The sequence below is a fragment of the Heteronotia binoei genome, chromosome 20 (assembly GCF_032191835.1).
Source record: "Heteronotia binoei isolate CCM8104 ecotype False Entrance Well chromosome 20, APGP_CSIRO_Hbin_v1, whole genome shotgun sequence".
Classification (NCBI taxonomy): domain Eukaryota; kingdom Metazoa; phylum Chordata; class Lepidosauria; order Squamata; family Gekkonidae; genus Heteronotia; species Heteronotia binoei.
Genome location: NC_083242.1, coordinates 38,153,508 through 38,180,610, shown reverse-complemented (window position 1 = coordinate 38,180,610; position 27,103 = coordinate 38,153,508). Strand labels below are relative to the sequence as shown.

At 52.5% G+C, this 27,103-nt stretch overlaps 2 protein-coding genes and 1 non-coding gene across 4 annotated transcripts in view; 1 reads left to right on the top strand and 2 right to left on the bottom strand.

Moving 5' to 3' along the window:
• Positions 1-13,617, top strand: part of PARN (poly(A)-specific ribonuclease) — a 33,166-nt gene extending 19,549 nt beyond the window's left edge. Inside the window, exons 15-25 of one of the 2 annotated variants that reach the window (XM_060260806.1) lie at positions 33-75; positions 1,743-1,817; positions 3,711-3,715; positions 3,973-4,079; positions 4,349-4,418; positions 4,987-5,042; positions 6,106-6,192; positions 7,071-7,145; positions 8,438-8,630; positions 10,977-11,161; positions 12,713-13,617. In XM_060260806.1, the coding sequence (XP_060116789.1) occupies positions 33-75; positions 1,743-1,817; positions 3,711-3,715; positions 3,973-4,079; positions 4,349-4,418; positions 4,987-5,042; positions 6,106-6,192; positions 7,071-7,145; positions 8,438-8,630; positions 10,977-11,161; positions 12,713-12,765 (949 nt within the window). In that variant the 3' untranslated portion in view covers positions 12,766-13,617. Of the gene's footprint in view, positions 1-32; positions 76-1,742; positions 1,818-3,710; positions 3,716-3,972; positions 4,080-4,325; positions 4,419-4,986; positions 5,043-6,105; positions 6,193-7,070; positions 7,146-8,437; positions 8,631-10,976; positions 11,162-12,712 lie in introns of both variants that reach the window. The other variant, XM_060260805.1, reaches the window with a different exon arrangement.
• A 3,640-nt stretch (positions 13,618-17,257) lies between these two features.
• On the bottom strand, positions 17,258-17,329 carry TRNAT-CGU (transfer RNA threonine (anticodon CGU)). Its single transcript has one exon. It is a non-coding gene; the product is annotated as a tRNA-Thr (tRNA).
• Positions 17,330-19,318: 1,989 nt separating this feature from the next.
• On the bottom strand, positions 19,319-25,840 carry LOC132588525 (uncharacterized). Its single transcript, XM_060260938.1, has 4 exons — positions 25,550-25,840; positions 23,457-23,505; positions 22,077-22,122; positions 19,319-21,643 (listed from the first exon to the last, which is right to left on the bottom strand). The coding sequence occupies exons 2-4, from the start codon at positions 23,482-23,484 to the stop codon at positions 19,426-19,428; spliced, it is 2,292 nt and encodes a 763-aa protein (XP_060116921.1). The 5' UTR covers positions 23,485-23,505; positions 25,550-25,840; the 3' UTR covers positions 19,319-19,425.
• Positions 25,841-27,103: the final 1,263 nt, after the last annotated feature.

The following is a 27,103-nucleotide window of genomic DNA, read 5'->3' as shown; positions in this document are numbered from 1 at the left end:
CGGGCCTTATTTTTTTAAAAATTCATTTGTAGGCTACTGGATACGAAGCTGATGGCAAGCACCCCGCCGTTCAAGGTAACCAACCCCGGCTGCTCCTCTTGGCAAATCTTGTTTTTAGGGACTGTCTTGGATACATGTAAGTAATCAACTGGCTGAATTGGTATTGCTGGGCAGCACAAATGTGAGGAACTTTCTTACGCGGCTTTGGTGAAGCAGAAAAGAGCCAGAGTCCCGGAGCACCTTAAAGAGTAGCAAAATTTTGGCTCCAGAGGCACAGCTTTGGTGAGTCATGGCTCTCTTCTTCAGCTTTGGTGACGATCCTTCATTGTGTTCCTCCGATGGCAGCCCAGATGGCTTTCAGCAAGGAGCAGGTTGATTTCCACTTGTAATTTTCTGTCGCAACAAACAGCGCGGCACAAGCCACGTCACCTGCTCTAAGGATTCGTGAGAACTGTTCACAGCTCCTGTGAATCTGATCCATTGAACATATGAGCTGCCTTACACTGAATCAGACCCTCCTCGGTCCATCAAAGTCAGTATTGTCTACTCAGACTGGCAGCTGCTCTCCAGGGTCTCAAGCTGAGTTTTTTCACACCTATTACCTGGACCCTTTTTAGTTGGAGATGCTGGGGATTGAACCTGGACCTTCTGCTTACCAAGCAGATGCTCTACCACTGAGCCACAGCCCCATTCATGGCTCTCCAGGGTCTCTAGCTGAGGTTTTCACACCTACTTGCCTGGACCCTTTTTAGTTGGATGCTGGGGATTGAACCTGGGACCTTCTGCTTACCAAGCAGATGCTCTACCACTGAGCCACAGCCCCATTCATGGCTCTCCAGGGTCTCTAGCTGAGGTTTTTCACACCTACTTGCCTGGACCCTTTTTAGTTGGAGATGCTGGGGATTGACCTTTTGTTTACCAAGCAGATGCTCTACCACTGAGCCACCATACCCTCACTTAATAACAGAACCTATGAAGCTGCCTTCTACTGAATCAGACCCTCGGTCCATCAAAGTCAGTATTGTCTGCTCAGACTGGCAGTGGCTCTCCAGGGTCTCAAGCTGAGGTTTTTCACACCTACTTGCCTGGACCCTTTTGAGTTGGAGATGCTGGGGATTGAACCTGGGACCTTCTGCTTACCAAGCAGATGCTCTACCACTGAGCCACTGTCCCTCCCCATTAATGGCGGTCAGCTTCTTCATTGCTGGAGGAGGGATCTGTGTGATCCATCCCCTTGCATGGAATTTGTTTGCTGGGAGTCTCTGCTCCTAGTTATGATACACCCCCTGTTTGATAACCATGGGTAAAAACCCCATGACTTCCACTTAAAAACTGTTGCTCTGACTTCGACTTTCGGCTTCTAAGGCTTTGCAGGGCATCTTCCTTTTCGAAGTGCCACAGTAGCTGGAGTGGAAGGATCTTGCATCTCAGCAAACCTGCTTTGGAATGGCTGGGGTGTGCGGAAATCTTGTTTTTAAAGAGGACATGATTTCTGTAAATGACCCGTCTTCTCCAAAGGAGGGCCATTGTGGAGAAATGGCTTGGATTCCAGCACTGAAGATGAATTACAGATGCTGGAATCCCAGACCTTTCAGCTGAGAAGTGCAGCTTCCCTCCAGTACAGCTCCTTCATGCAAGGGGGGAGGGGGGCAGCAGGGAGCCCTTGCTCTGTAGGGCTTCTTGGAGTGCACACCTCTGGGTTGTGTCACTGAGCAGGTGCCGTCGTGTTTTGCACTTCGCAGGAGATCATCAGCAACACCTCCCTGGCAGAGCTGAGAAGCGCTCTCAAGGACAAACACTTCAGCCCTCCGAAGTCGGTAAGGACACCCGGGGTTTGTACGGCGCGGCAGATGATGTTGGGCTGAAGAGAAATTTTGTTCCACAAGGTTTTCCCGGCTTCCCTCCCCTGTGTTTGGCTCTCAGCTGGGCTTTGGCAGATGCTGTGTGTTGTGAGAAGGAGTGAGGTGGGAAGCAAATCTGGTTTCCAGGTTAATGTGACAGGGGGCAGAGCTGGTTCCTCCCATGAAATTAGGAGTTTAGTGGCTTCTAGGCAGTTTACTTATTTAAAATATATATAAGCCACCTTCCTTCCTTATGGATAGATCCAGGTGGGCAGCTGTGTTGGTCTGAAGCAGTAGAACAAAGTAGGAGTCAAGTGGCACCTTTAAGACCAACACAGTTTGATTCAGAATGGAAGCTTTCGCATGCATGCAGACTCATCAGACAATGAAATGCTGGTTATCACCTTTAAAAGCCCTATATGGCCGAGGACCTGCCTACTTGAGGGACGGTCTCTCCCCATATGAACCCCAGAGAGCGCTGAGGTCAGCTGGAAAGAACCAGCTGAATATCCCTGGGACAAGGGGGGCCAGATTGAAGGCCACCGGGATCGGGCCTTCTCCATTGCAGCTCCACTGCTGGGGAATCAACTCCCAGAGGAGGTACGGGCCCTGTGATGTTTAGACCAATTCCACAGGGCCTGTAAGACCTACCTCTTCAAAATAGCCTTCACCTAATACCAAGCCAAGAAAGTCTCGCTGGACATGTTTTAGCCACTGAATTTTATTAAAGACCTAAGTTATAGCACCACAATGTTAATTTTAATACAAGTTGTTAATGATTTAATGATGATTTTATAATTGTAATTGTAATTACTATGTATGGTTTTATTGTATATTACATTCGTATGTTGTGAGCCGCCCTGAGCCTGCCCTGGCCGGGAGGGTGGGATTCAAATAAAAAGTATTATTATTGTTATAATGAAATGGGGTACAATGGGCAGAGCTACTTATAGCTGGTAGGTAGTGGTTAAGAATGCAAAGTGGTACAAAGTTAGAATCCAATGGCAAAACAGTAAAATTAACAAACTGAAAGTACATTCGGTCTGGATAGTATTTATGGAGTTCAAGGTGCTTTGCAACATAGGTGACATACGTATATAAAATTTTTAAAAACCAGAATTTCAAATCACAATTCAGGACTGCAGCCCTAAATTAAACCACCTTCAATTGCCTTCTAAAGATTGACGTAAGAACATAAGAGAAGCCATGTTGGATCAGGCCAATGGCCCCTCCAGACAAACACTGTGTCACACAGTGACCAAAACCCCCCAGGTGCCATCAGTAGGTCCATCAGTGGGGCCAGGACACTAGAAGCCTCCCACTGTTGCCCTCTGCACCAAGAATACAGAGCATTACTGCCCCAAACAGAGAGTTCCAACAGTACGCTGTGGCTAATAGTCACTGATGGACCTCTGCTCCAGATGCTGATCCAATCCCCTCTTAAAGCTGGCTATGCTGGCAGCTGCCACCACCTCCTGTGCCAGAATTCCACATGTCGATCACCCTTTGGGTGAAGAAGTATTTCCTTTTATCCATTCTAACTCAACTGCTCAGCAAGTTCATGGAGTGCCCACGAGTTCTCGTATTTTGAGAAAGGAAGAAAAGTATTTCTTTCTCTGCCTTCTCTCTCCCATGCATAATCTTGTAAACCTCTATCATGTCACCCCGCAGGCGACGTTTCTCCAAGCTATAGAGCCCCTGAACTGAAGGGGGCACCTTCCTGGGGTGGTTGTTCTGCAGTTGTGGGGCTGCTACTGATGTGTGCCTACCACACGAGCGCCTTGGATGGGGACCGTCTGGAGGGCTCTTTCTGTGATGTTAGTTCCCAGGCAGAAGGAATAAAGACCGGCATGAAGGACATTGCATGAGGACTCGTAGGCAGAGACACGCACAACCTCCCTCCCCCTCCCCCATGTTTTCTGTCTGTTGAGGCTTCCTTCAGGTGAAAGGGAGGTTGCTTTTGTCAGGCAGTGTTGCGTGCTTGGCCTCTGGCTTTTGTGTTTCTGTAGCTCTGTAACCAGTAATGCTGTTTTGGTCCTCCAGGTCCCCTTCCACAGCCCCGTGTGGCTAAAGTGTTTCTCTCCTGGCCATGGTAACCCCAAGTCTGCCTCCTTTCTCTGTTCTCAGAAAGCGCAGAAGGGTTCCCCAGTTACGACACGGCCTCCGAACAGCTCCACGAAGCAGGTTACGATGCTTACATAACCGGCCTGTGCTTCATCTCCATGGCCAACTTCCTAGGTACCGGAACACGCAGGGAAGCATCCTGGCACCGAGTCCAACCCCCCCCCCCTTGCCCTCGGCCCATCCTGCTCAGTCTCACCTACTCTGACTGGCAGCAGCCGAGGCCTTTCCCATCACTTCCTGGCTGATATCCCAAATGGGGACTGAACTTGGGACCTCCTTCCTGCCAAGCTGATGCTCTCCCTCTGTGCTTTGGGCCCTTCTGTGGCCCTCCGCTTCTTGCACTGTGTGGTGCCCTGAGAGGCTGGATGTTTCTCATTCTGCAGGATCCTTCCTCAGCCCTCCCAAGAATCCCGTCTCTGCTAGATCGAAGCTCGTTGAGCCGTTCTTCAACAAGTAGGTAGCTTTTGGGTGCCTTTCCTTCCCACCCACCCTTTAAAAGTCTGAAGTGCTAAAATATAACATGAAAACCGTTAGTAAAAGGAGATTTTGTGATCTGCTTCTGCAAGATATACCTTGGAATGTCGGAATGTTTCTGTTGGTGCTGCAGGCAGGCCTCCTCTTGGACTTCATTTTAGATGAAACCTCGTCGGTCCCCAGCGTGGACCCCAACTCCTTTTCGGGCCCCTGCCAAATGGGTTTTCAGGAAGTGGGCAGGGCCCGGTGGGACTTTTGTCCTGCAAGGCTTCTGATTGGCCACTGGAGATTTGATTGGCAGTGCAGGTTTTAAAAAAAACGTTGCTGCCGCCACAGCCCAAGGATCTTCGCTGAGTGGCTGAAGGGCAGCTGTGGCAATATTTTTGTGGCTGGTTCTGCTTCTTGTAGCAGCCATTTTGTTGCTGTGCGACGTGCCCGAAAAGGTTGAGGATGCCTGGTCTGGCTGGAGAGCGAAGGGCCTCCCTGTAGCCTCCCGGAGTATTTCAAGGGGGCCACTTGACTCTCCCTCTTTCCCCTCTCCTGCCAGGCTGTTCCTCATGAGGGTGGTCGACATCCCCTATCTCAACTTGGAGGGACCGGACTGTAAGTATTCCCCAGGGCTTTAAAGCCAGGCTGGGTCTGGGAGAGGCTTTGGCCAGTTGGTTTGCCAGGGCTGGAAAGTCTGGCTTCTCTGCAGAGCACAGCCTCACTTTGGGAAGCTCATCAGTGCCTGCACTTTGGTCCTTCTCGCTCGACGTTCAGCAGCGGGATGCCGAGTGTGTCAAATTTGTGGCCCGCTGGGTGGAACTGTCCCATCCGGGACTCTTACATGGCCCAACACGAGCAACGGGCTGTTGCCTTTGTTGCCAGGTGACCGAGACTGTGCACTATGGCCCTGCATTGTGTCCCAGTGCTAGTGAGAGCCAGGTTGGTGGAATGGTTAGGAGCAGAGGACTCTGGTTTGGAGAACCGGGCTTGATTCTCCACTCCTCCTCCACGTGCTCCTGCACCAGCTGATGTGACCTTGGGCCCGTCACAAGTTCTCAAGAGCCCTCTCAGCCCCACCTGCCTCACAGGGAGGGTGTCTGTTGTGGGGAAGGGGAGGGAAAGGAGGTTGGAAGCCCCTCTGAGGAAGGGAAGGGTGGCGCCTTCTCCTCCTCCTTGTAATGCATACTGAGTGGTGCAAGTGGGAGGGGGCCTCAGGGTGATACTTTGAGGAAATACTGGAAGAGTGTTAATGTTTTAAGCATGTTTGTATTTGGAGCAAAAATAATATCATTAATTGGGTTGGTTTAAAATTTATATCTCTGGTATCTCATGTTACATTTTATGGCACACATGCTTTGGCCCCAGCAAACTGACATTTATGTCATATCCAACCCTTGTAACAAATAAGTTTGACCCCTCTGGTCCCAGTAGACCTTCTTTTATTTCGTTTTCTCCCCAAGGGGGGACCCAAACTAGCGTGCATTGTTCACCTCTGTTTTGTGCTGACAACAGCCCTGTAAGGTAGAGTCTGAGAAAGTAACTAGCCCAAGGTCACTCAGCAAGCTAGATAGATTCGAACCCGGCCTCCCAGGTCTCGGTGGGACACTCTAGTCGCTGTACCTTGAGGGCTCTTAAGAAAAGCTCCCAGAGCCTGTAGCTGTTTCCCCTTGTCTTTCAGTGAAGCCCAAAAGGGACCATGTTCTTTATGTGACGTTTCCCAAAGAGTGGAAGACGAGCAACCTGTACCAGCTCTTCAGTGCTTTTGGTGAGTGGCAAAGGGTGGGCGGACTGGGAAGCAGATCTGGATGGCAGACTCCACACAGCATTGGATGCTGTTGCCTGTTCTTAGGCACCTGGATTAAGAGGTGTAAAACGCTGGGAAACTTTGAAATCTTTGTGGGGGGAAATGGGAAGACTATACCAAATTGCAGAATTTCATATACTAAAATCATTCATTTTATGCATTCAGCAGAATGGAATACGTTTAGGATTGATATGAAAGTATTCCATATATCCCCCATGGCTATTCTCCCCTCCCAATGGCTTAAAAATTTAAGAACCTAAGAGAAGCCATGTTGGATCAAGTCACTGGCCCATCCAGTCCAACACGCTGTGTCACACAGTGGCAACGCCTCTACCCCTGCCAGTGCCATCAGGAGGCCCATCAGTGGGGCCAGGACACTAGAAGTCCTCACACTGGGGCTCCTCCCAAGCACCAAGAAGACAGAGCATTGCTTGCCCCAGACAGAGTTCCAACAATACACTGCAACTAATAGCTCCTGATGGACCTCTGCTCCATGTTTATCCAATCCCCTGAAGCTGGCTATGCCTGTAGCCACCGCCACTTCCTGTGGCAGTGAATTCCACGTGTTTTGGGTGAAGGACTTCCTTTTATCTGTTCTAACCTGACTGCTCAGCAATTTCATGGAGTGCTCATGAGGTCTTGTGTTGTGAGAGAGGGAGAAGAATAGTTCTTTCTCTTCCTTCTCTATCCCATGCATCATCTTGTAAACCTACAGACCCAAAATCTTAAAGTGGGATGAGAGTCCAGCAGCCACCCTGCTCCTGACTCTGCCCTCTTCTCAGCCAGATCTGATACTGGATGTGCTTAGCATGTGTCCTTTCTCTCCCCCCCCCCCAAAGGTAACATTCAGGTCTCCTGGATTGATGACACGTCAGCATTTGTGTCGCTTAGGAAACCTGAGCAAGTCCCGATCGGTGAGTCTTGGGGAAGCTCTCTGTGGTGGTCGTGGCTGGAGTGGGGAGGGGAGGGGAGGGGGACAGGGTTCCTTGTTTCCTTGGGCGCCTGTGAGTTCATTGTGGGCTTATGCCACAGGAGCTGAGGGGGGGGGGGTCATTGGGGGCTTGTTCCATTTGCTGAGTTCTCCCTGGCAGTTAGCTGTCATTCCCTTTCTGCCTGTTAGAGCCAGGCCGTGGGTCAGCAGAAAGCGCCCGCAGTGAGACTAGCTGGTGGAAATCAAGGCAGAAGAAAAATGTTCTGCTGCTTCTACCCGATTGCATGTTCCTTAAAAGGAGTAATAAGTGCTGCTTTCCTCTCAGTACTTGGCTCTCAGGGGGGCCTCATGCATCGTGTTTTGTGCTGCTGTGCCGAGACCTGACTTCAGAATGGATGCGGGTTGCTTCGTGCGTGAAGCAAGGCAAATGGGATACAGGAAGGCTTTTCCTTTTAAAAATCTACTGGGGGGGGGAGGTTGGGAGAGAGCTGGGCCTTTCTTTAGGTGTCTTTGAAAGGGGAAAGGAGCCACCTGCCCCAGGGCATGCGGTTCATAAGCAGGGCCAAATGCTGGCGTCTGAAAGCTGGCTGTCTTCTTTAACAAGGATGTCCAAGTGGTGTGTGTGTGTGTGTGTGTGGTGGCATGTAAGTGTGTTGTGGCACAATCTGTCATGCTTTTGGTGTGCTGATGGGGGTGGGTGGGGAACGGACAATGTAGAAGCCACACTGTCACTGTTCAATCCATTGTATCTGGTTTCCTCTATGCCGAATCTTCCACTTGGCGGAAGTGCTCCAAGCTCTTCTGCGGCTGGCCTTTCTAGCTCTTGTCCCAGCTTGACTGGTATTTTCCATGGGGTTGGGGGAGCAGCAGTGAGCATTGGTTTAGGAAACTTGCAAACTGCCTTTCACTCTTCAAAGGCACCCAAGGAGTTAAAAATACTAAAACAATAAGATGGGAAAACCAAAGCGGCTAGAATGAAGAGCAACTGGAAGAACTGATGATGCCCGATAAAAATTAAACAAAACTCCATTAAAACAGCAGGCCTCTAATGCAGCCTGTGGAAGTCCTGGGAAATTAAAAAAGTCACTTGACCTAGGCATTTTGTCTATCCACAGCTAGAGGGGCCACCACTGAAAAAGCCCCTGCTTTTCTTCTTCCCTACCTAACCTCTGGGAACAATGGGGAGGGGTGCCTCTGATGCAAATCCAAAAGACTGCGCCGGTTCAAAGAGGGGGGAGGCCTCTGTCTAATCCAGAGTCCCTTTTCTTCCCCCAGCTGTTAACACCAGCAAGTATGCAGAAAGCTACCGAATCCAGACCTATGCAGAGTACATTGAGAAAAAGCACGAGGAGAAGAGGCAAGGGAAGAGGAAGTGGACCGAAGACGGCTGGAAGGAAGTGGAGGCCAAGCGGCTAAAGCCACAGGCCATGCCCCACCTGCTGCAGAACCGTTACTGCAGTTTCACCAGGTGAGACAGAGGCGTGGGGAGTGATAGATTCTTCAGGAACAAAGCTTGAGTCCAGGGGCACCTTTAAGAGCAACAAAGTTGAATGCTGCGTCTAAGAGAGCCACTTTGGTGTAGTAGTTAAGTGTGCGGACTCTTATCTGGGAGAACCGGGTTTGATTCCCCACTCCTCCACTTGCACCTGCTGGAATGGCCTTGGGTCAGCCAGAGCTCTCTTATCTGGGAGAACCGGGTTGGATTCCCCACTCCTCCACTTGCACCTGCTGGAATGGCCTTGGGTCAGCCAGAGCTCTCTTATCTGGGAGAACCGGGTTGGATTCCCCACTCCTCCACTTGCACCTGCTGGAATGGCCTTGGGTCAGCCAGAGCTCTCTTATCTGGGAGAACCGGGTTTGATTCCCCACTCCTCCACTTGCAGCTGCTGGGATGGCCTTGGGTCAGCCATAGCTCTCAAATTGTCCTTGAAAGGGCAGCTTCTGTGAGGGCCAGTTTGGTGTAGTGGTTAATTGTGCGGACTCTTATCTGGAAGAACTAGTTTGATTCCCCACTCCTCCACTTGCCTGCTGGAATGGCCTTGGGTCAGCCATAGCTCTGGCAGAGGTTGTCCTTGAAAGGGCAGCTGCTGTGAGAGCCCTCTCCAGCCCCACCCACCTCACAGGGTGTCTGTTGTGGGGGAGGAAGGGAAAGGAGATTGTGAGCCCCTCTGAGTCTCTGAGATTCAGAGTACAGGGCAGGATATAAATCCAATGTCGTCGTCTTCTTTGTGTGCAGGCACCCTTCAAAATGCACACAAAAGCTTCTACCCAGAATTAAAAACTCAAAACTTTGTTCTGTTGCTTCTGACCAACATGGCCGCCCTCCAGGCCTTCCGAGAGTTCCACTTCCAGCCTCTGCAGGGCTCAGAGCTGCTTTCCAGCCCAGAAGGGCCCAATCCTGGGCCAGTGCCTGTGGCATTAGTCTCACAGCGTTTGTCCCAGCAGCCGCCACTGACTGACTGTTGTACTGCTGGTGGACGGATCACATGTATAGATTTGTGGCTTTGAGCCAACCACCAAGCAGCAGGCCTGTAGCCACGGAGGGCGGGGGCTGTGGGGGCACTACCCCCTGACTTGCAGGCAAGGCCCTCTGGCTCCCAGGGGCCCTCCAGGATGCAGCCAGCGCTTTGTCTTTTGCCCATGGCTGAGCTGGTGAAGTGTTCTCAGAGGCAGCTGGAGCTGGGAGAGCTGAGCAGGGCCCGGGGCACTGCAGCAGCAAAAGCAACAGGCAGAGAGGAGGGAGGTGGAGCTGCATGGGATGGGCTGGGCTGTGGGGGGGGTGGGGATGGAGCTGCTGGCCGCAAGGGGCTGGGGTGAGGGAGAGGGAGGTGGAAGGAAACCCCTCTGCTTGCACGCAAGCTGCAGTCCCTTCTGGACTCCAGAGTTTTAGGGTTGGCTTGCCTCGACTTGGCCACTTTCAGAGCCTCCAGCTTTTGCCCCAACCCCAGAAAGCTTCTGAGAAGTGGCAAGCCCCACAGTGTATGGGAAAGGGGGCCCCCTGACTTTAACATCCTGGCTACAGCCCTGCAAAGCAGTGTAGGGAACACAATAAGAAGTGTTTCAAGCTGCTGAGGCCTGCAGGAGAAGAGAATTGCAGATTTATACCCTGCCCTTCTCTCTGAATCAGAGACTCAGAGCTGCTTAAAATCTCCTTTACCTTCTTTCCCCACAACAGACACCCTGTGAGGTGGGTGGGGCTGGAGAGGGCTCTCACAGCAGCTCACAATCTCTTTTCCCTTCCTCCCCCACAACAGACATCCTGTGAGGTGGGTGTGGCTGGAGAGGGCTCTCACAGCAGCTGCCCTTTCAAAGACAACCTCTGCGAGAGCTATGGCTGACCCAAGGCCATTCCAGCAGGTGCAAGTGAAGGAGTGGGGAATCAAACCTGGTTCTCCCAGATAAGAGAGCTCTGGCTGACCCAAGGCCATTCCAGCAGGTGCAAGTGGAGGAGTGGGGAATCAAATCCGGTTCTCCCAGATAAGAGCTATGGCTGACCCAAGGCCATTCCAGCAGCTGCAAGTGGAGGAGTGGGGAATCAAACCCGGTTCTCCCAGATAAGAGTCCGCACACTTAACCACTACACCAAACAGGCTCTCAGCCCAGCTGCACCTCAGGGGGCAGGCGAGGGTGGCGCAGGATCATGGAACCCCCCTCTGTGGCCCTGGAGGACCCAGTCCCTGCCTCTTTCCTCCACCCCCCTGCCTAGTTTTACAGCAAAAGAACGTCATTGCTGTGAGTAGTTCCAGCACTAGGTGAGTGCTCTGATTCCCTCGGCACCATCCATTATCCCCTGGCATTTCCCCTCCTTGCTCAGTTTTACAGCTACCAGCGCGGCGGGAAAGAGAAGCATGAGTCCGATCCAAGAGGAGAGCGGCTGTGATGAGGCAGAAGAGGCAGCGCTGGATGCTCCCTCCGACTCCTCAGAGGAATCCGCCGCCGATGAGAGGAGGAAGAAGGCCAAGAAGCTGAAGAGAGCCAAGAGGGAGCAAGACCCGGCAGGTAGAGGCGGGAGGTGGGAATCTGCGGGTATCTCCTGCTGGGCTCCTACCTCCAGGAGCTTTGGTCAAGCAAACCAGGTGGCAGCACAGTGTCACAAGAAAAACAAAAACTGCCTAACCAAAAATACACTCAAAATTCAAAGAACACTTCTCCAGTTATATTGAAAATTAATTCCACAATAATACAAAGATTCAAACAGTTGTATACAGAGAAGGCACCATCCATACACAGGAGACAAAAACACTTGAAGGGATCCACAAACTCTTTAGAGTTGAAAGAGTATCCAACATATAGAGGAACTGGAGTCTACTCCCATAAATCGGGTTGAAAGGATTAATGTCCTTTTACATGATTGCTAGCTGAGAAATCACGTTTCGCAAATCACAGCTTTTTCCATAAAGCCAAATTCCCCGATTCTCTGTGAAGGCAAAATTCCAGGAGCGAATGTGTACAGCATCTTTCCAAAGCAAACTTTTTCTGTATTATTGTGGAGTTTATTTTCAATACAACTGGAGAGAAGTGTTCTTGGAATTTGGACTGTATTTTTGGTTAGGCACCAGTTCAAAGAGGGGGGAGGCCTCTGTCTAATCCAGAGTTCCTTTTCTTCCCCCAGCTGTTCACACACACACCCACACTCACACATTTTTGTTCTTCTTCTGCTCGGGGAGCTTTTGTGGCAGGCTCCTCTTCTTGCCCGGTGGCGCAGAGTGGTAAAGCAGCAGTACTGCAGTACTGTGGTCTGAACTCTCTGCTCATGACCTGAGTTCGATTCCGGCGGAAGCTGGATTCAGGTAGCCGGCCCAAGGTTGACTCAGCCTTCCATCCTTCCGAGGTCGGTAAAGCTTACTGGGGGGAAAGTGAAAAAGACTGGGGAAGGCAATGGCAAACCACCGTGTAAAAAAGTCTGCCGTGAAAACGTCGTGAAAGCAACGTCACCCCAGAGTCGGAAACGACTGGTGCTTGCACAGGGGACCTTTCCTTTCCTTTTTCCTCTACTTGCCTTGGGGAGGGGGGAGCCGGTTTGACTGGCCTGGAGGAGAAACAAATTCTCTGGTGGGAGAAGAGCTGCTGTCTTGCTGGAGAGCTTCTGGTCTGTGGCTGCAGCTCCATTAGCCGGGCAGCAGCCACCATCTGGTTTTAGAGGAAGGTCCCCTTGCCAGCGGTGGCATCAAAGATGGGACTGGTGCAGATTTCAGCAGAGAGCCTTTGGCACTGCAGCCCATATCTGAGGTTGCTCTGGCAGACATCTGGCACAGCTCCCCTTCATCAGCTCCTCTCCAGAAGCTTTGGGACAGAACAGCCACCCTTGGCGCACCCCCTCCCCCAAATCTGTCTGGAAGCAAACATCCCCATGGGAGTCAGAGTGTTGGTTCCTCCCTTCCCTCTTCTGTGTTGGCCAAAGGCAAGGAGAGAGGCTGTTTTGCCAGGCCGGTGGCCCCCTCTGCAACCCTTCCAAGCCACCGGTTACCTGCTCACGTGGTTCAGAGTGTGGCTCTGTTGTCTTCTCTGGGTAGCTCTTTAACTTGCTTCGTGTGCTTTTGCTTTCTCTAGGGGGCGTCACGAGCGCTTCCTCTGTGGTCTTTGAGGTCCCAGACATGTGGTAGCCGGCAGCTCTCTCCCCGTGGCAAAGTGGACTTTGGCTCAAAGCGATCTGTGGCGCGTTCGTGGCCTCAGAAGCCATACTTCATGTAAATAAAGTGGGGTCTATTTAAAAAAAAAAATGAAAGAAGCGGAAGGATGTCTTTTTGGAAAATCAGTTTAATTTTTTAAACTCTCTCCTTGAACAATCATTGTCGCGGTTTGTGTGCGTGCGTATAACGCGTTGATTTTGTCGATGACGTAAAATCTTTGCTTGTCTTTAAGTGCTAGATCTAAAAAGCAAGATGGGCGTTAAAAGCTTGGATCTCGATACGGCATGTAGCCCACAAAATCTGCAAAAGGAACCTGTCCGTGTTACAATTCCTCCCTTCTGCTCCCTCCCTTGTTGGGGATGCTGACTTCTCACACTGTCATGCCCACCAGCCTTCATAACACCATTCATCCCCAGCTGTCCCTTAATGCTTCTTCTCTTGGTTTCCCGCAAATGCAACGTGTTCTCTGTAGGCGATCTACAGCCTGACTCTCTTCTCTGCACCCTCCCAAAATAACATTAGAGTGACTCATCTTTGGGGGGAAATGATCCTAAACTTCACATCTGGCAGGGACCGTGGGAGGAGGGTGCCTTCTTCCGGCTTCTGTGTCTGGGTTAGGGGGGTGGTCCTACTTTAGAACACAGAAGGAAACCTGGGGTATTCATCAGCCTTCCTTAGTTTAAAGGTAAAAAGGAATTCGGATTTGGTAGATTTCATAAACTTTATTTCATATTTAACATTTTTTGTATCATGGAACTGAGAATGAGAAAAAAATGTATTTCCATAAAGTGAAAATTAAAGAATTTTTTTCTTAGGAACCAAAAAGGGATTCATTGTTGTTGTTCGGGGCTGATGGTGCTGCCATGTGAGAGGCGATTTCAGACCTGCGGTCACGGGAGGACGTCAACGGCCAGGCTTTATGAGCCATGAGTTGCGGGTTCAGCTTTTTTTCCTTTCTGGATCTAGGAAGGGAACCTTGAGTTGAGAACGTGGAGATATTTGCTATTCCAGTATGTGGCGCTGTGAGCCCTTCAAAAGCCAGTTTGGTATAGTGGTTAAGTGTGCGGACTCTTATCTGGGAGAAATGGGTTTGATTCCCCACTCCTCTGCTTGCACCTGCTGGAATGGCCTTGGGTCAGTTATAGCTCTGGCAGAGGTTGTCCTTGAAAGGGCAGCTGCTGTGAGAGTCCTCTCCAGCCCCACCCACCTCACAGGGTTTCTGTTGTGGGGGAGAATATATAGGAGATTGTGACCACTCTGATTCAGAGGGAAGGACGAGGTATACAACCAACTCTTCTTCTGAGAGTCAGTTTGGTGTAGTGCTTAAATGTGTGGACTCTTACATGGGAGAACTGGGTTTGATTCCCCACTCCTCCACTTGCAGCTGCTGGAATGGCCTTGGTCAGCCAGAGCGCTCTTATCTGGGAGAACTGGGCTTGATTCACCACTCCTCCACTTGCAGCTGCTGGAATGGCCTTGGGTCAGCCAGAGCTCTCTTATCTGGGAGAACTGGGTTTGATTCCCCACTCCTCCACTTGCACCTGCTGGAATGGCCTTGGGTCAGCCAGAGCTCTCTTATCTGGGAGAACCGGGTTGGATTCCCCACTCCTCCCCTTGCAGCTGCTGGAATGGCCTTGGGTCAGCCAGAGCTCTCTTATCTGGGAGAACCAGGTTGGATTCCCCACTCCTCCCCTTGCAGCTGCTGGAATGGCCTTGGGTCAGCCAGAGCTCTCTCAGAGGCTGTTCTGCTCAGAGACTGTTCCACCTCCCTTACAGGGTGTCTGTTGTGGGAAGAAGGGAATGGAGATTGTATGATGTTCTGTGACTTCTTTGGGTAGTGGAGGGCAGGGTATAAATCCAGTCTCTTCTTCCTCTTGGTAGTTCCCCTCCCAGGCCTGGTGGGGGGGGGGGGAGGTAGCTGAGCAGAGGTTGGCTAGGCTTGCCTCTGGGGGCTTCAGGGAGGCTTGAACCCAGGACCGCTGGGCTTGCAGTCTTTGCCTTTGGCAAAGCAGCTAGAAGAAGATCTGCAGCCATGGGCTGCTGCCTTATCAGAGGGCACCATCCCTCCCTGCGCCTGCCGGGATGGCTGTCAGGGCCCTGCAGCACGGATGAGGCCTCTGGGCTTCAAGCAAGGAGCTCGGTCACATTGGGGAGGTTTTCCAGGGGCAAAACGGCCCCCAGGCTGGCTCTCAGGCGTGCCACGGCTGCAAGCAGGGAAGCGCCTGGCAAAGACACAAATCCTTTTACTTAGGAGAGGAAGCTCTTTGTGCTGATAAGAGCTGATACAAGATATAAACCAGAAAAGGGGTAGAAGAAATGCTCAGAAGCTGTGCCTCGTTTCATCTGGAACAGATCCCTGAGTGGGCCTTCAGACCTCCCTATGGTTGCCAGCTCCAGGCTGGGGAATACCTGGAGATTTTGGGGGAGGAACCTGAGGAGTGTGGGGGCTGGGGCAGGATGCCCGAGAATCTACCTTCCAACGCATCCATTTTCTCCAAGGGGGACTGATCTCTATAGTCTGGAGACGAGCTGTGATTCCAGGGGATTCCCCAGGCCCCATCTGGAGGCTGCTGCCATCCCTTCCTGATCGGCTGAAATCTCAGGAGATCTCCAGCCATCAGGTGGAGGTTGGCAACCCTATCTGGGGGGGAGGGAGAGAGACAGGGTTTGCTTGTAATAAAAGCCACTGCATGATGCCAGCGGAGCCCGTAGCTAGTCTCTGAAGGGCTGGGAACTTCCCAGCTGATTCAGTGCCGGCCAGCCAAAATGCCCTCTGGGAGCCAGTCCAAGATATTTTGTCTCTCCAGCGAAGGTCCAGTTTCTCTGGCCCACCCCCTCCCCAGCTTCTTTGTAGCTCAACAGGGTTTCGTGGGAAATGACCTCCACTTTCCTAGGACATTCCGTTTCTCCCCTCCCCCATTTCTTCAGCATCAAATATAAGATACTTTGGAAGAAAGGGCCAGGAATCACAGTGCGTTGCGCCGTGCAACTCACCAGGCATTGCGCTTGCTGTGGTTTGTTTCTTCAAACAGAAAGGGGTTTGGGACTTCGATCCCCTCCTAAGCTCTGCTGAATCGGGATAGGGGCTGAACGGTCGCTGAAAGGCAGCCATGCTTTACTCATGAAGGCTGGAAACCCGTCCAGCTGAGCAGGAGGAGACCAGCGCAAGAGCAAAAAGGATGTTTAGGGGCATTGGGGTCGTGTGGATGAAACATTTGCCCCCCAAAGTCCCTCTTCCCCCTTGTGGCGAAGGCCGCAAGCAGCTGGAGCATCACAGGCGCAAACAGGAATGGGAACAACAGACCATCCCCTGTGCAAAACCAAGAAATGCCTTGTGGAGCCGCTCGGCTGGAACTGGAACTTATATTCTGTCATCTCTGGCCAATGTGCAGCATCATTAAAATAGACCAGTTACAAAAAACCCATAAACAACACTTTTTAAAAACAGGTGACAAATACAGCTCCTTGTCCCAATTATAGACTGCAGGTGCGGGGGGTGGGGGGAGAACAGCAGGAGGAAGCCAGCGCTGTCCTCAATCAAAAGCCTGGCGGAACATCTCTCCCTTACAGGCCCCCTGGGACTGCATTAGATCCTGCAGGGCCCTGATGGAGTTTGGCAGAGAGCTCCACCAGGTTGGGGCCAGAACCGAGAAGACCCTGGCCGTCATTGAGGGCAGATTTAGAGCTTGGGACCACTAACAAGTTGTTACCTTGCAAGCGCAACGCCCTTCCAGGGCATAACTCAAGGGTCATCTAGCCCAACCCCTGCACGATGCATGAAAATTGACTCAAATAGTGCTAAATAATAGGAAACTATGGCCTGTCTCTCTCATTGAGGTGGGCAGCCATGTCAGCCTGAAGGGCAGAAGCTTCCATGTGCAGGCACACATCTTCAGACAAAAGCTTATGTACCCAGAACCAAACTTTGTTGGACTTCCAAGATGCCACAGTGGACTCAGACTTGGTTCTCTTTTGGCTTCTTCGCTTTCAGCCACTTCTAATTTCTGAGGTTTCTTGGGAGCGTTTCAACTCGGCAGAGGACGAGCGCGGGAGCTCCGCAAGGACTAGGAGCAGGTGGAAACGTCTCCTTTGGGGGCGCGGAAGGGGCTGCCCGTTTCCTGCAGTCTGCAGGGGGCTGGACTAGATGGCCCTTGGGGGGCCCTGCATTCAGGCAGCAGCGAGGCCAGGCTCCCGGGCAAGAGAAGGCGCCCGCAGCAGGCGCACCAGCGCAACTCCCGTGGACTACAAGCCCTTGGTGAACTGAGCATGCTCCGCCTGGGCTCTGGATCCGGATCCTGCGGGGGGGGGGGGGGGAGATCTCAGAAGCGAAATCCGCTTTGGGGGGAGGCGGTGCCGGGGCGCCCCTTCCGCTCCCGGCCCCTAAATGGCCCTAAAAATGAGCCCTTCCTTTCTCCGCCGCCGCAGCCTGGAGCGGGGAGGGCGTCCCCGGAGCGCCGCTCTTGCGAGGCACGGACGGGGTTCGAACCCGTGATCTTCGGTTTACGAGACCGACGCCTTACCACTTGGCCACCGCGCCTGCGTTAAAAACGTCGCCTTGCTGCTATCTAGGCTGGCGCCGCTCCCGAGACGACGGCGCGCGCCCCCGAGAGCGCCTGCGCAGAACCGCTCGCCCGGGCTCCTTCCCTTTGGCGAGGTCTGGCAGGGCTGCCTCCTGCGCCGCGTGCGCACGCGCGGGGACGGAGGCCCTTCTTTGCCGCGCATGCGCCTCTGCGTTCACAAATCGGAGCTTGGTTTCGGAAAGCGGCAAGAGGGGGGGGGGGAGAGCCTCTGTTCCAGGGGGCGGCCAAACTTGCTTAATGTAAGAGCCGCATAGAATAAACGCCAGATGTCTGAGAGCCACAAGACATGAACATCAGATGTTTGAGAGCCGAAAGGAAGAAAATATATGGGGAGAGAGGGAGAGGTAGAAAGAAAGCAACTTTAACGTTAAATGCATTCTCCAAGATGCCGGCTGGCTTGACTTTAGAGAAGTGATTTAAAGAGACAAATGCCTTTTTCAAGTCAACTGACGTGGCAGTGGGGCTTCGAGAGCCACACCATTTGTGTGAAAGAGCCACATGTGGGTCCCGAGCCAGTTTGCCCAGCGCTGCTCTGTTCCTTTGCAGTTTAGCTAAACTCCTCCCCCCCCCTCCCCGCGACAAGATTAATTGGATCGGTCAAAGGGCAGCTGTTCTGGAGAGGCAGTGTAGACCTTTTGCAATTACTTTTTTCCAAATAAAAATTCCCAACACAATAGCAAAAGTGAGACTCGCTGCAACTGCAGCCTGCCTGCACGTGGGACTACACCTGGTTCGGCCTGTGGACGGGGTTGCCAACAAGCCTGGAGAAACAGAACAAACTTTGAGAAGACCCACAACGTTTGAATCTGGCAAAATCCATTGGCTTTTGTGCCTGACTGGACTCAAACGCTCTTCTAACACTTGAGATCAACAGGGCAACCCCCCTGGAGCAGAAGATCTGCCCTGCCCCTGGACGGGAGGCTCTTTGCCTGGCAGGGCTGCTGCTAGCCTGGCCCCCTGCCACGGAAAGGGTCGGCTGCTGCCCACTGGCCGGGCACTACATTGCTGAAGAGGCTCATTTTGTCGGCTGCTAAAAGTCTGGCATGATGGCCTCTCTGGTTCATAAGCCGCTTTGCCCTGCCAGCCTCCAGCCAGCTCCTGTTGTCGCGGCTTTGCTGATGTTGTGTAGGTGGACCTTAGTGAAGACTTCATTGGGTGCTCCTGCCTGGCTCATTGGAGCCAGAAGGACTGAGCTTGGGGACTCAGGAACAAGGGGCAGGAGGATCCAAATCCCCGCTGCCCTGCTCCAATCACAGGCCCCCTGCTGGTTTGAATGGTCCAATGACGTGCTTGCGCAGGAACCCGGAGTTGTATATAGCCTGTGGGCCCAGTTAGCAGCCCTATGCTATGCTGTACCTAATGCTGTACCTGAGCTGTGATCACAACTGCCTCACCTCTTAATTGCATTGAACCCGCTATATTATAGCTGAGCATACAGGCTTGGGGAGAGGAGGACAATATCTTATGCTGTTGTGGGCTGCTGCCATTGGGTAGGAATAGCTTGACTTAGGGCGTTTTCGCACTGACCTTACTCGGGAGCGACGTCCCTCTTCACCGCGCAGCGTCTGCGCGGATTTCGCACTAATTGCTCCGCAGAACCCGGAAGAGCCGCAAAGTCCCGCTGCTTTTGTGTCGCAAATGTAAACTGGTTTTTGGCCAGTTTACATTTGCGACGCAAAAGCCGCGGGACTTTGCGGCTCTTCCGGGTTCTGCGGAGCAATTAGTGCGAAATCCACGCAGACGCTGCGCGGTGAAAAGGGACGTCGCTCCCGAGTAAGGTCAGTGCGAAAACGCCCTTAAAAAAAGAAAGAGTCACAGCAGTATTGCAGAACCTGCAACTGGAGCGCAGCTGGTTGGTATTACCGACAACTAAACAGGATGGGCTTGGCCCGGCTTTGGCCACGACTTGCGAAAGGCTTTGTCGAATGAGCAGGCTGTGAAAACTGTTTCCAGGCAAAGTCTTTAATTGTCCCCCCCCCTTTTTTTTTTAATTAGGAAGAGCCCCATTCCATGAGCCAACACACTGCAGGCTTTCCGGACGGCAGGAGCTGGCTCATTTCTGAACCGGCTGCGGAGTTCTGGATTTGCTGGCCAGGCGCGCCACCTCGGGTGTGCGGTACCCGTTCATTTCCAGGATCCACCGGGGAAGGGACCAGCAGACCGTCTTGAGCTTGGCGCTGGCGTCGTTGGAAGGCATGCACACATAGCAGAAGGACCGCCGAGGCTTTCTCAGGGGCCGGGGGCTGGAGGAGGCCTGCGATGTCCTCGCTCTCCTCCTTGGCTGAATAGTGATTTCCAGACCAGCTCCTTGCGGTGGCTGAAGCTGGGCTCGCACTTTTTTCCTCAAGTGTAGATTCAGCTTCTCTTTCTTCACCTCCAGCTCCAAGAAGATGCTGGTCCTGATGATGGACGCCTCAGCGCGAAGCTTCATGGCTCTTCTGCTCACTGCACTGCTTTTGGGGTCTGGCGGGACTGGGGGAGGAGGAAGAGCTCTCTGGCCAGGGCCTCCCGTGAGCGGCTTCCCCTGGCGGCTTTCCTCATACCCTTTTGCAAGTTCTTGCAGGGGCCTGGGAGCATCTGCTGAAACCTGGTGAGCGGCCGGTTCCTTCAAAGGAGCACTTTGGAACAGCACTTGTATTGATTCTTCAGCACCAATTGCAGGGGGAGCAGATGAAGTGGAAGAGTCCAGCAGCTGTGGGAGTGGAAGTCTTTGGTTCAAGCCACAAGATGCGATTCCCGCCCTGTGAATTTGCCCCCAGAGGCTTACCAAAAGCCGAGCCATCTGCTCCCTGGTCTCTTCTTCAGACTCTCTGGGCCGGGAAGAAATGGAGGTCGTCACGGTGGCAGTCAGCTTGGTATACGTGATTGAAATGTTCCCTGAGTAAGCGAGGCATTTACGTTTGATGTTCAGATCAAGAATACAGATGTTCTCCTGGGCAAGGAATGGCAGCAAAGGATACTTCGGCTTCAGGATCTTGTTGCCAGAATTAATCATCTTGGGAAGGGATTTTTCAGAAGCGCCACGAAACAGCTGGAAGGAATGGCCAACCATTTCCGGAAAGGCTCCCATTTTAATTTCTAGTGCCTTTGCAGCTGTGTGGAAAGCCAGCCGATGGAGATCTTCTGGCTTCCATGAGCTGAGAATAAAGGTGCTTTTGAGCCCCAGAGCTTGCTCTGAAGAGAAGGTGCCCACAAACACAAGGGGGGAGAAGAGGAGTGTCAGAGCGACCTGCTTCCTTGACACCAGGGTGATGGTTCCTGTGGGTGTGTGACTGTCGCTCGCTGTCCCCGAGCACAGACTGGTTATTGACTGGAACGCTGCTACAGATTTGGCGACGACGCTGGGCATTCCACACTTCCACTGAACCATTTTCTTCTTGATGTGAAACTCAAGGAAATCCCTGGTGTCTTGGTCCAGGACCGAAGGGACAAACTCATCAGGAGAGGCACTGATAAAGATGGCATTCAGTCTGGAACATTCTCTGCTCTGAGAAGAGCTCTTGGGGATGGCTTTCCCCAATGTGTCCAGAAGCCTGCACAGAGAGGAGACATGCTTGCACGTCCTGGCCTTGTCAGTGTGTGGAAGAGATTTGAGGGCCACCAAAGCCAGTGGTGGGGGCTGCCTCTTCTTCCCCTTCTCATCATTGTGGGTCAGTTTGGGAAGAGAAGGCTGGGCCTTGGGCCTACGGAGGGCTCCCATCTGGACCTGAAGAGACTTCTCCACAAGACAAAGGTGGCCATCTTTTTCATACGCTGAACTCTGGACAATATTTATCCTTGCCACGGACGTCTGAGTTTGGACTTCTTTCGCTTGCAGGGAAAGACACACACTTGTTGTTTCTGAACGAGTCTCCAGAAGCAACAGAGAAGCCTGTGCTGGTGGCGGTGGTGGTTCTGGTGTCCCTTCATCCCGCAGACAACAGCCTTCCTCCTCGGGCAAGCTGGGGTCCTGTGAAGTACGGTAGGAGCCAGAACTTTCGCTCTCTGACCCACTGGATGAGGATGTGGCTGCACGGGCCCAGCCTCCAACGGTCTCCTCAGAACATTCCGCAGAAGAGAAGGCTCCAGGAGCACAACAGAAGTCCAGATTTTTTAAATGAGATAGGCAAAAATAGGAGGGGGAGGAAGACAGGTCTTGGAGACTGTGTTGGGGGCTCGACAAAGACGATCTCCTTTTATGCTCTGGATATAAAACCTCCCCCCGGAGTCTCTTTCCTGTGCCTTCAAATGCCTCCAAAGAATGTCTGTGCCTCTCTGAAGGCTGATCATAACTGCAGGAAAGAAATATATTTTGAAAATAAATAGATTTTTACAAAGCTTTTAAAATATTGGGGAGGGGGACTTGGTTGAACCAAGGACCGATTTTGCACTCACCTTACGCCGCTCTCACATTCCTCTTCTCAGCTGGGCTGCCTTCCGATTTCACACTTTCTGCCCTAGGGCTGTAGCAAGCACGACGTTTTTGTGCGGCAAACAAAACCCGCTAAAAACTAGTTTCTCTTTGCTGCATGAAAACACCGACACTTGCTGCAGCCCCGGGGCAGATAGTGTGAAATCCGAAGGAAACCCCGCTGAGAGCGGTGTAAGGTGAGTGCGAAATTGAGTAAGCTGTCTTCCATAATTTCCCTAGAAGGGGATCCCCAAAGTTTCTCAGAATACAGACCCAAAACCATTGCTGTAGTAGAAGCAGGTATCGTTGCCTACCTTTGGAAACCTGACGTTGACGGTTGCCCCGAAAGACAAAGAGAGCCTAGGAAATGAAGGGATAACTCAGTCAGCTGACACATCCCAACAGATTTTCCTTATTTATAGTCCTCCTTTTTCTCAGGGACTCAAAGCGGATGACGCGAAGTGCATCAGGACAACTCCCTAAGATGGGAAAGACAAAGAGTTCAGGAAGATGAAACCAAATTTGTGGCAGCAGCTTTTGTGAGTTACGGCTCACTTTTCCAGACCTCCCTCCGGATCCCTGAGGCAGGCAACCTGATATCTGAAGAAGTGAGCGGTGACTCACGAAAGCACCTCCCCTGCCACAACCCTTTTTTTAGTCTTTAAATTGCTCCTGGAGTCCGGCTCTTTTCTTCTGCTCCAGGCAGACTAACACGGCTGCCCATCTGGATCTATCAACAGAGCAGGACATCCAGTGACCAGGGCATTATGAGGGTTTTAGAAGTCTGGGACCACCAGAAACAACTGAAGGCATAAATATTCACAAGACAAATTAGACCAGGGGTGACAAACTCATTTGTTACGAGGGACGGATCTGACATAAAAGACCTTGTTGGGCTGGGCCATGGATGTAACTATTTAAGATTAGGTAGCAGAAATATAAAGCACACAGACAAACGCAATTAAAGGTTTTTTTAAAATGTAAAATAAAACACACTTAAAACATTAGCACTTGTGTCTCTCCTGTGCAATCCAGGTAATTGGGCAAAGAAAGCTCTGGCTCTTTACTTCCTTCCCCAGGGAATCAGGAGGGGGAGGAGCCTCAGCTAATAGAAGGAAGAGAGGCTTGACTCAGTAGCTCTGCTTTGCAATTGAGAGAGCCTGGCAAAGCAAGCTATTCCTCCCTCCCTTTCTCCCCAAGGGAGGAGCCTCAGCAAATGGGAAAAATAGAGGCTTTGCACTGTAGCTCTGCTGTGCGATTGAGCAAGCCTGGCAAAGCAAGCTGTGATGCAGAAGGAAGCAAGAGAGAGGGAGAAGGAAGCAGATGACAGCCGGTTGCTCTGGGACCTGATAGGAGCCCTCCGGGGGCCTGATTTGGCCCCCAGGCCACAAGTCTGACACCCTTGAAGATACAGAAATTATATAATGGAAGGTCTATTTGCAATAAGCTATACACAGCAGTAAAGACTACAGTCATTCGCCTTATGCCATACAGTTGCCATTCTATCCATGCTCCTTAAATACGGCATACCCGTCTACTTATAGAATTGGCACTGATGGAATCTGAAGGTGTGATTGACATACATGGCCATCAACATCACAATCACAACCTGGTCACAAGCACCATAACCTCATCACAGTAGTGCTTAGGTGACTCTAAACTTGAAAGAAAAGCACACATTGGAATAGACATACATTCTCTTTGGGGCGTTTCTAAGTCCATTTCTTTTGCCGTTTCAGTCTCCTGTGGGGAAATAGAATAATTAACAGGCATTCATTCTCACATTCTGACCTGTTACTGTCTTATGGTTTCCCACACTAATGCAACCCAGATCAAAGGTTTTCTGGATTTGTTAATTTTACTATTCTGCTATTGGATTTTAACTTTGTACCAGTTTGCATTCCAAACCCCACCAGCTCTATGTGGCTCTGCTTACTGTCCTCATTCCTTGTCTGAAGAAGTGGGCATGCACACGAAAGCTTATTTTATTCTGAATAAAACTAAGTTGGTCTTAAAGGTGAAATTGACTCCTATTTTGTTCTACTACTTCAGACCAACACGGCTGCCTACTTAAATATAGCTGAAAGGGAAAATGGCTTCTTCTCCTTCATCATCATCATCATCGATTGTTAACTTCATTTATTGCCCACCTATTTCTCATAGACTCAAGGTGGATTGCAAAGGGTGAAAAGCAATTCAATCAGATAGGAAAAAGACCCGCAAGAAACAACAGAGGAAGTCTGGCCTCAGAGTTCCAACAATACGCATCTCTCAGGAAGGCAGCAGAAACCAAGCCTAGTCTAAAGGGTGATAAGAAAGGGAGGTCCAAAGGCTGAGGAGGCTGAAAACAAATGGGAGATGAGTTGCTATTCCAGATGTGCCTTGACCTGTGTTGGAAGTGACAGAGGCAAACCACATCTGTTTCTTTTGCCCTGCTGGATGGGCCAGGCTAGACCAATCGTCAGACCTTGGAAGCTAAACAGGGTTGTCCAAGGTTGGTCAAGGGATGGGAGACCGCCAAGGAAGTCTGGGTTGCTTGTGCCAGCTGTGGAAAACAACCTCTCAGTGTCTCTTGCCTCAGAGAACCCTGTGAGAGCACCGTAAATGGCCTGCAACTTGACGGCACTTCCCCCACTCCCGGACTCCTGTCCCTTCACTCACCAGGCATGGGCTTATCCACTGATGCAACCACTCCCTGGCTGGGACACAAGGCGGTCACGCCATAGAAATCAATGCAGATGACAGGACCAGGCCTCAAATAAGCGTAAGAACACAAGAGAAGCCCTGTTGGATCAGGCCAATGACCCATCCAGTCCAACACTCTGTGTCACACTGTGACCCAAAAAACCCCAGGTGCCATCAGGAGGTCCATCAGTGGGGCCAGGACACTAGAAGCCCTCCCACTGTGCCCCCCCCAAGCACCAAGAATACAGAGCATCCCTGCCCCAGACAAAAGAACATGAGAGAAGCCATGTTGGATCAGGCCAATGGCCCCTCCAGTCCAGCACTCTGTGTCACACAGTGGCCAAAAAACCCCAGGTGCCATCAGGAGGTCCACCAGTGGGGTCAAGACACTAGAAGCCCTCCCACTGTGCCCCCCCCCCCCAAGCACCAAGAATACAGAGCATCCCTGCCCCAGACAAAAGAACATGAGAGAAGCCATGTTGGATCAGGCCAATGGCCCCTCCAGTCCAGCACTCTGTGTCACACAGTGGCCAAAAAAACCAGGTGCCATCAGGAGGTCCGTCAGTGGGGCCAGGACACTAGAAGCCCTCCCACTGTGCCCCCCCAAGCACCAAGGATACAGCGCTTCACTGCCCCAGACAGAGAGTCCCATCAATACCCTGTGGCTAACAGCCACTGATGGACCTCTGTGCCATTTGTTCAACCAATCCCCTCTTGAAGCTGTCTGTGCTTGCAGCTGCCACCACCTCCTGTGGCAGTGAATTCCACACGTTAACCACCCTTTGGGTGAAGAAGTACCTCCTTTCTAACCTGACCGCTCAGCAGTTACGTTGAGTGTCCACAAGTTGTGGTATTGTGAGAAAGGGTTACAGCTGTCTGAACAAAAGCATGACCAAGTGGGGCACAGAGGGTGAGACCCTTCCTCTGCTGCTGCCCCGGCACTGCTAGTCAGAGGTGAACTGCCCTCTGTTCACGGAGGCTCCTTTCAGCAGCCATTGAGTCCCCCTTCCAGGACCTGCCTAACCCCCTTTAAAAGGTTCCCCACGTGTGATTTAAGTCGTGCAGAGGTGAGTTGTAATTCCAGGAGCTCTCTAGCCCTCACCTAGCGGCTGTCAGCTGGTCGTGCTGTCCCTGCAGTGGGCAGGGCCAAGGAAAGAGCCTGCAGGGCCCAAACGCTCGCCAGGACCCGCATGGAAGTCGAGAACCCTGAGCCAGGGGGAGGCCGTTCACCAGCTGTTTCCAGCCCAGGTCAGCAGAAGCCAAGAGTGGCAAGGGTGTGTGTGGAGTGGGGGTCTTTCATTGAGGGAGGGGAGGGCAGAGGCCCCACGAGAGGGCAGCACCTCCCCTCCCCAACTCCAGCCAGGGTCTCTTTCCCATCCAAGCTTAGCTTCCCAACGGGGACCCCACCCCAGCAAGGGGCCTTCAAGTGAGCAGCAGAGGTGGCTGGTAGGTGGGGCCTGGAGATCTCCTGCTTTGACAGCTGAACTCCAGCTGGCAGAGATCAGCTCCCTTGGGAGAAAAAGGCTGCTTTGGAGGGTGGACTCTAGGACGGGTGGCCAAGGGTAGCTCTCCAGATGTTTTCTGCCTACAACTCCCATCAGCCCCAGCCATTGGCCATGCTGGCTGGGGCTGATGGGAGTTGTAGGCAAAAAACATCTGGAGAGCTACCCTTGGACACCCCTGCCCTATGGCATTGCACCCTGCTGAGGCCCTCCCCTCCCCAAACCCCACCCTCTCCCGGACCCACCCCCCAAACTCCCCCCCACAGGGCGTTTTTTGTAGCCAGAACTCCTTTGCCTATTAAGCCACCCCCCCACCTGATATAGCCAATCCTCCTGGAGCTTCCAGGGCTGCCTTAAGCTCTCGGAGGAATGGCTGCCTCAGGGTTGTGGCCTAACAGGCTTAGGAGTCCCTGCTACAAACAAAGCCTATTTTCCAACCCAGACCTGGCCACGAGTGGCTGGCCAGCGCCTTCCTCGATGCCCCTCTCCCATTCAGACAACAACCTTGCTTAGTTTCCAGGACCTGGCTCTACCACATCTCCCCACCCAGCTGTAGCCTGACTCAGGATGCAGTCGAATGGCGGACATCCAGTCCTAGGCCCATTCCTCCTAAGGCTTTGAGCAGGTGCCTCCCTGCCTCACCCTCAGCTGTGCCAGGCCAGCCTGGACTCCGCCCCGGAGTGGCAGTGGGCAGGGAGGCCGCACTTTGAGAGGCCCGCCCCCTCATTGCTTCCCCAGCGGGGCTGACCCTCCTTACCAAGAGGGCGGCCGAGGGAGCTGGCGGCCTTTGCAGAGAGGCGAGACAGGAGGTCACCCAGCTGTCCAGAAGGGCGCAGACGAGCACCATGCCCAGGCCGGCCAGCCAGGAGAGCCAGGAGGACTCGGGCACCCAGCTGTCCGCTGAAGGCGGCTGCCAGCCGAAGGTGCCCTGCAAGCGCCGGAGCCCGTTCTGCTCCCGGCAGAGCCTGTGGAGCAGGGGGGGTGCCCCGTTGGGGTCCTCCTGCGACAGGAGCAGGCTGAACACCAGAGCCACGCAGGCCAACCTCATCATAGCTGGGAGAGAGCAGGGTGGGCTGCAGCTGGGCCCCACTGCCAGGCAGCCATCTCTCCCCAGCCAGCCTCTGGGAGGCCATTCCCACCAGGTCATAGTAGGA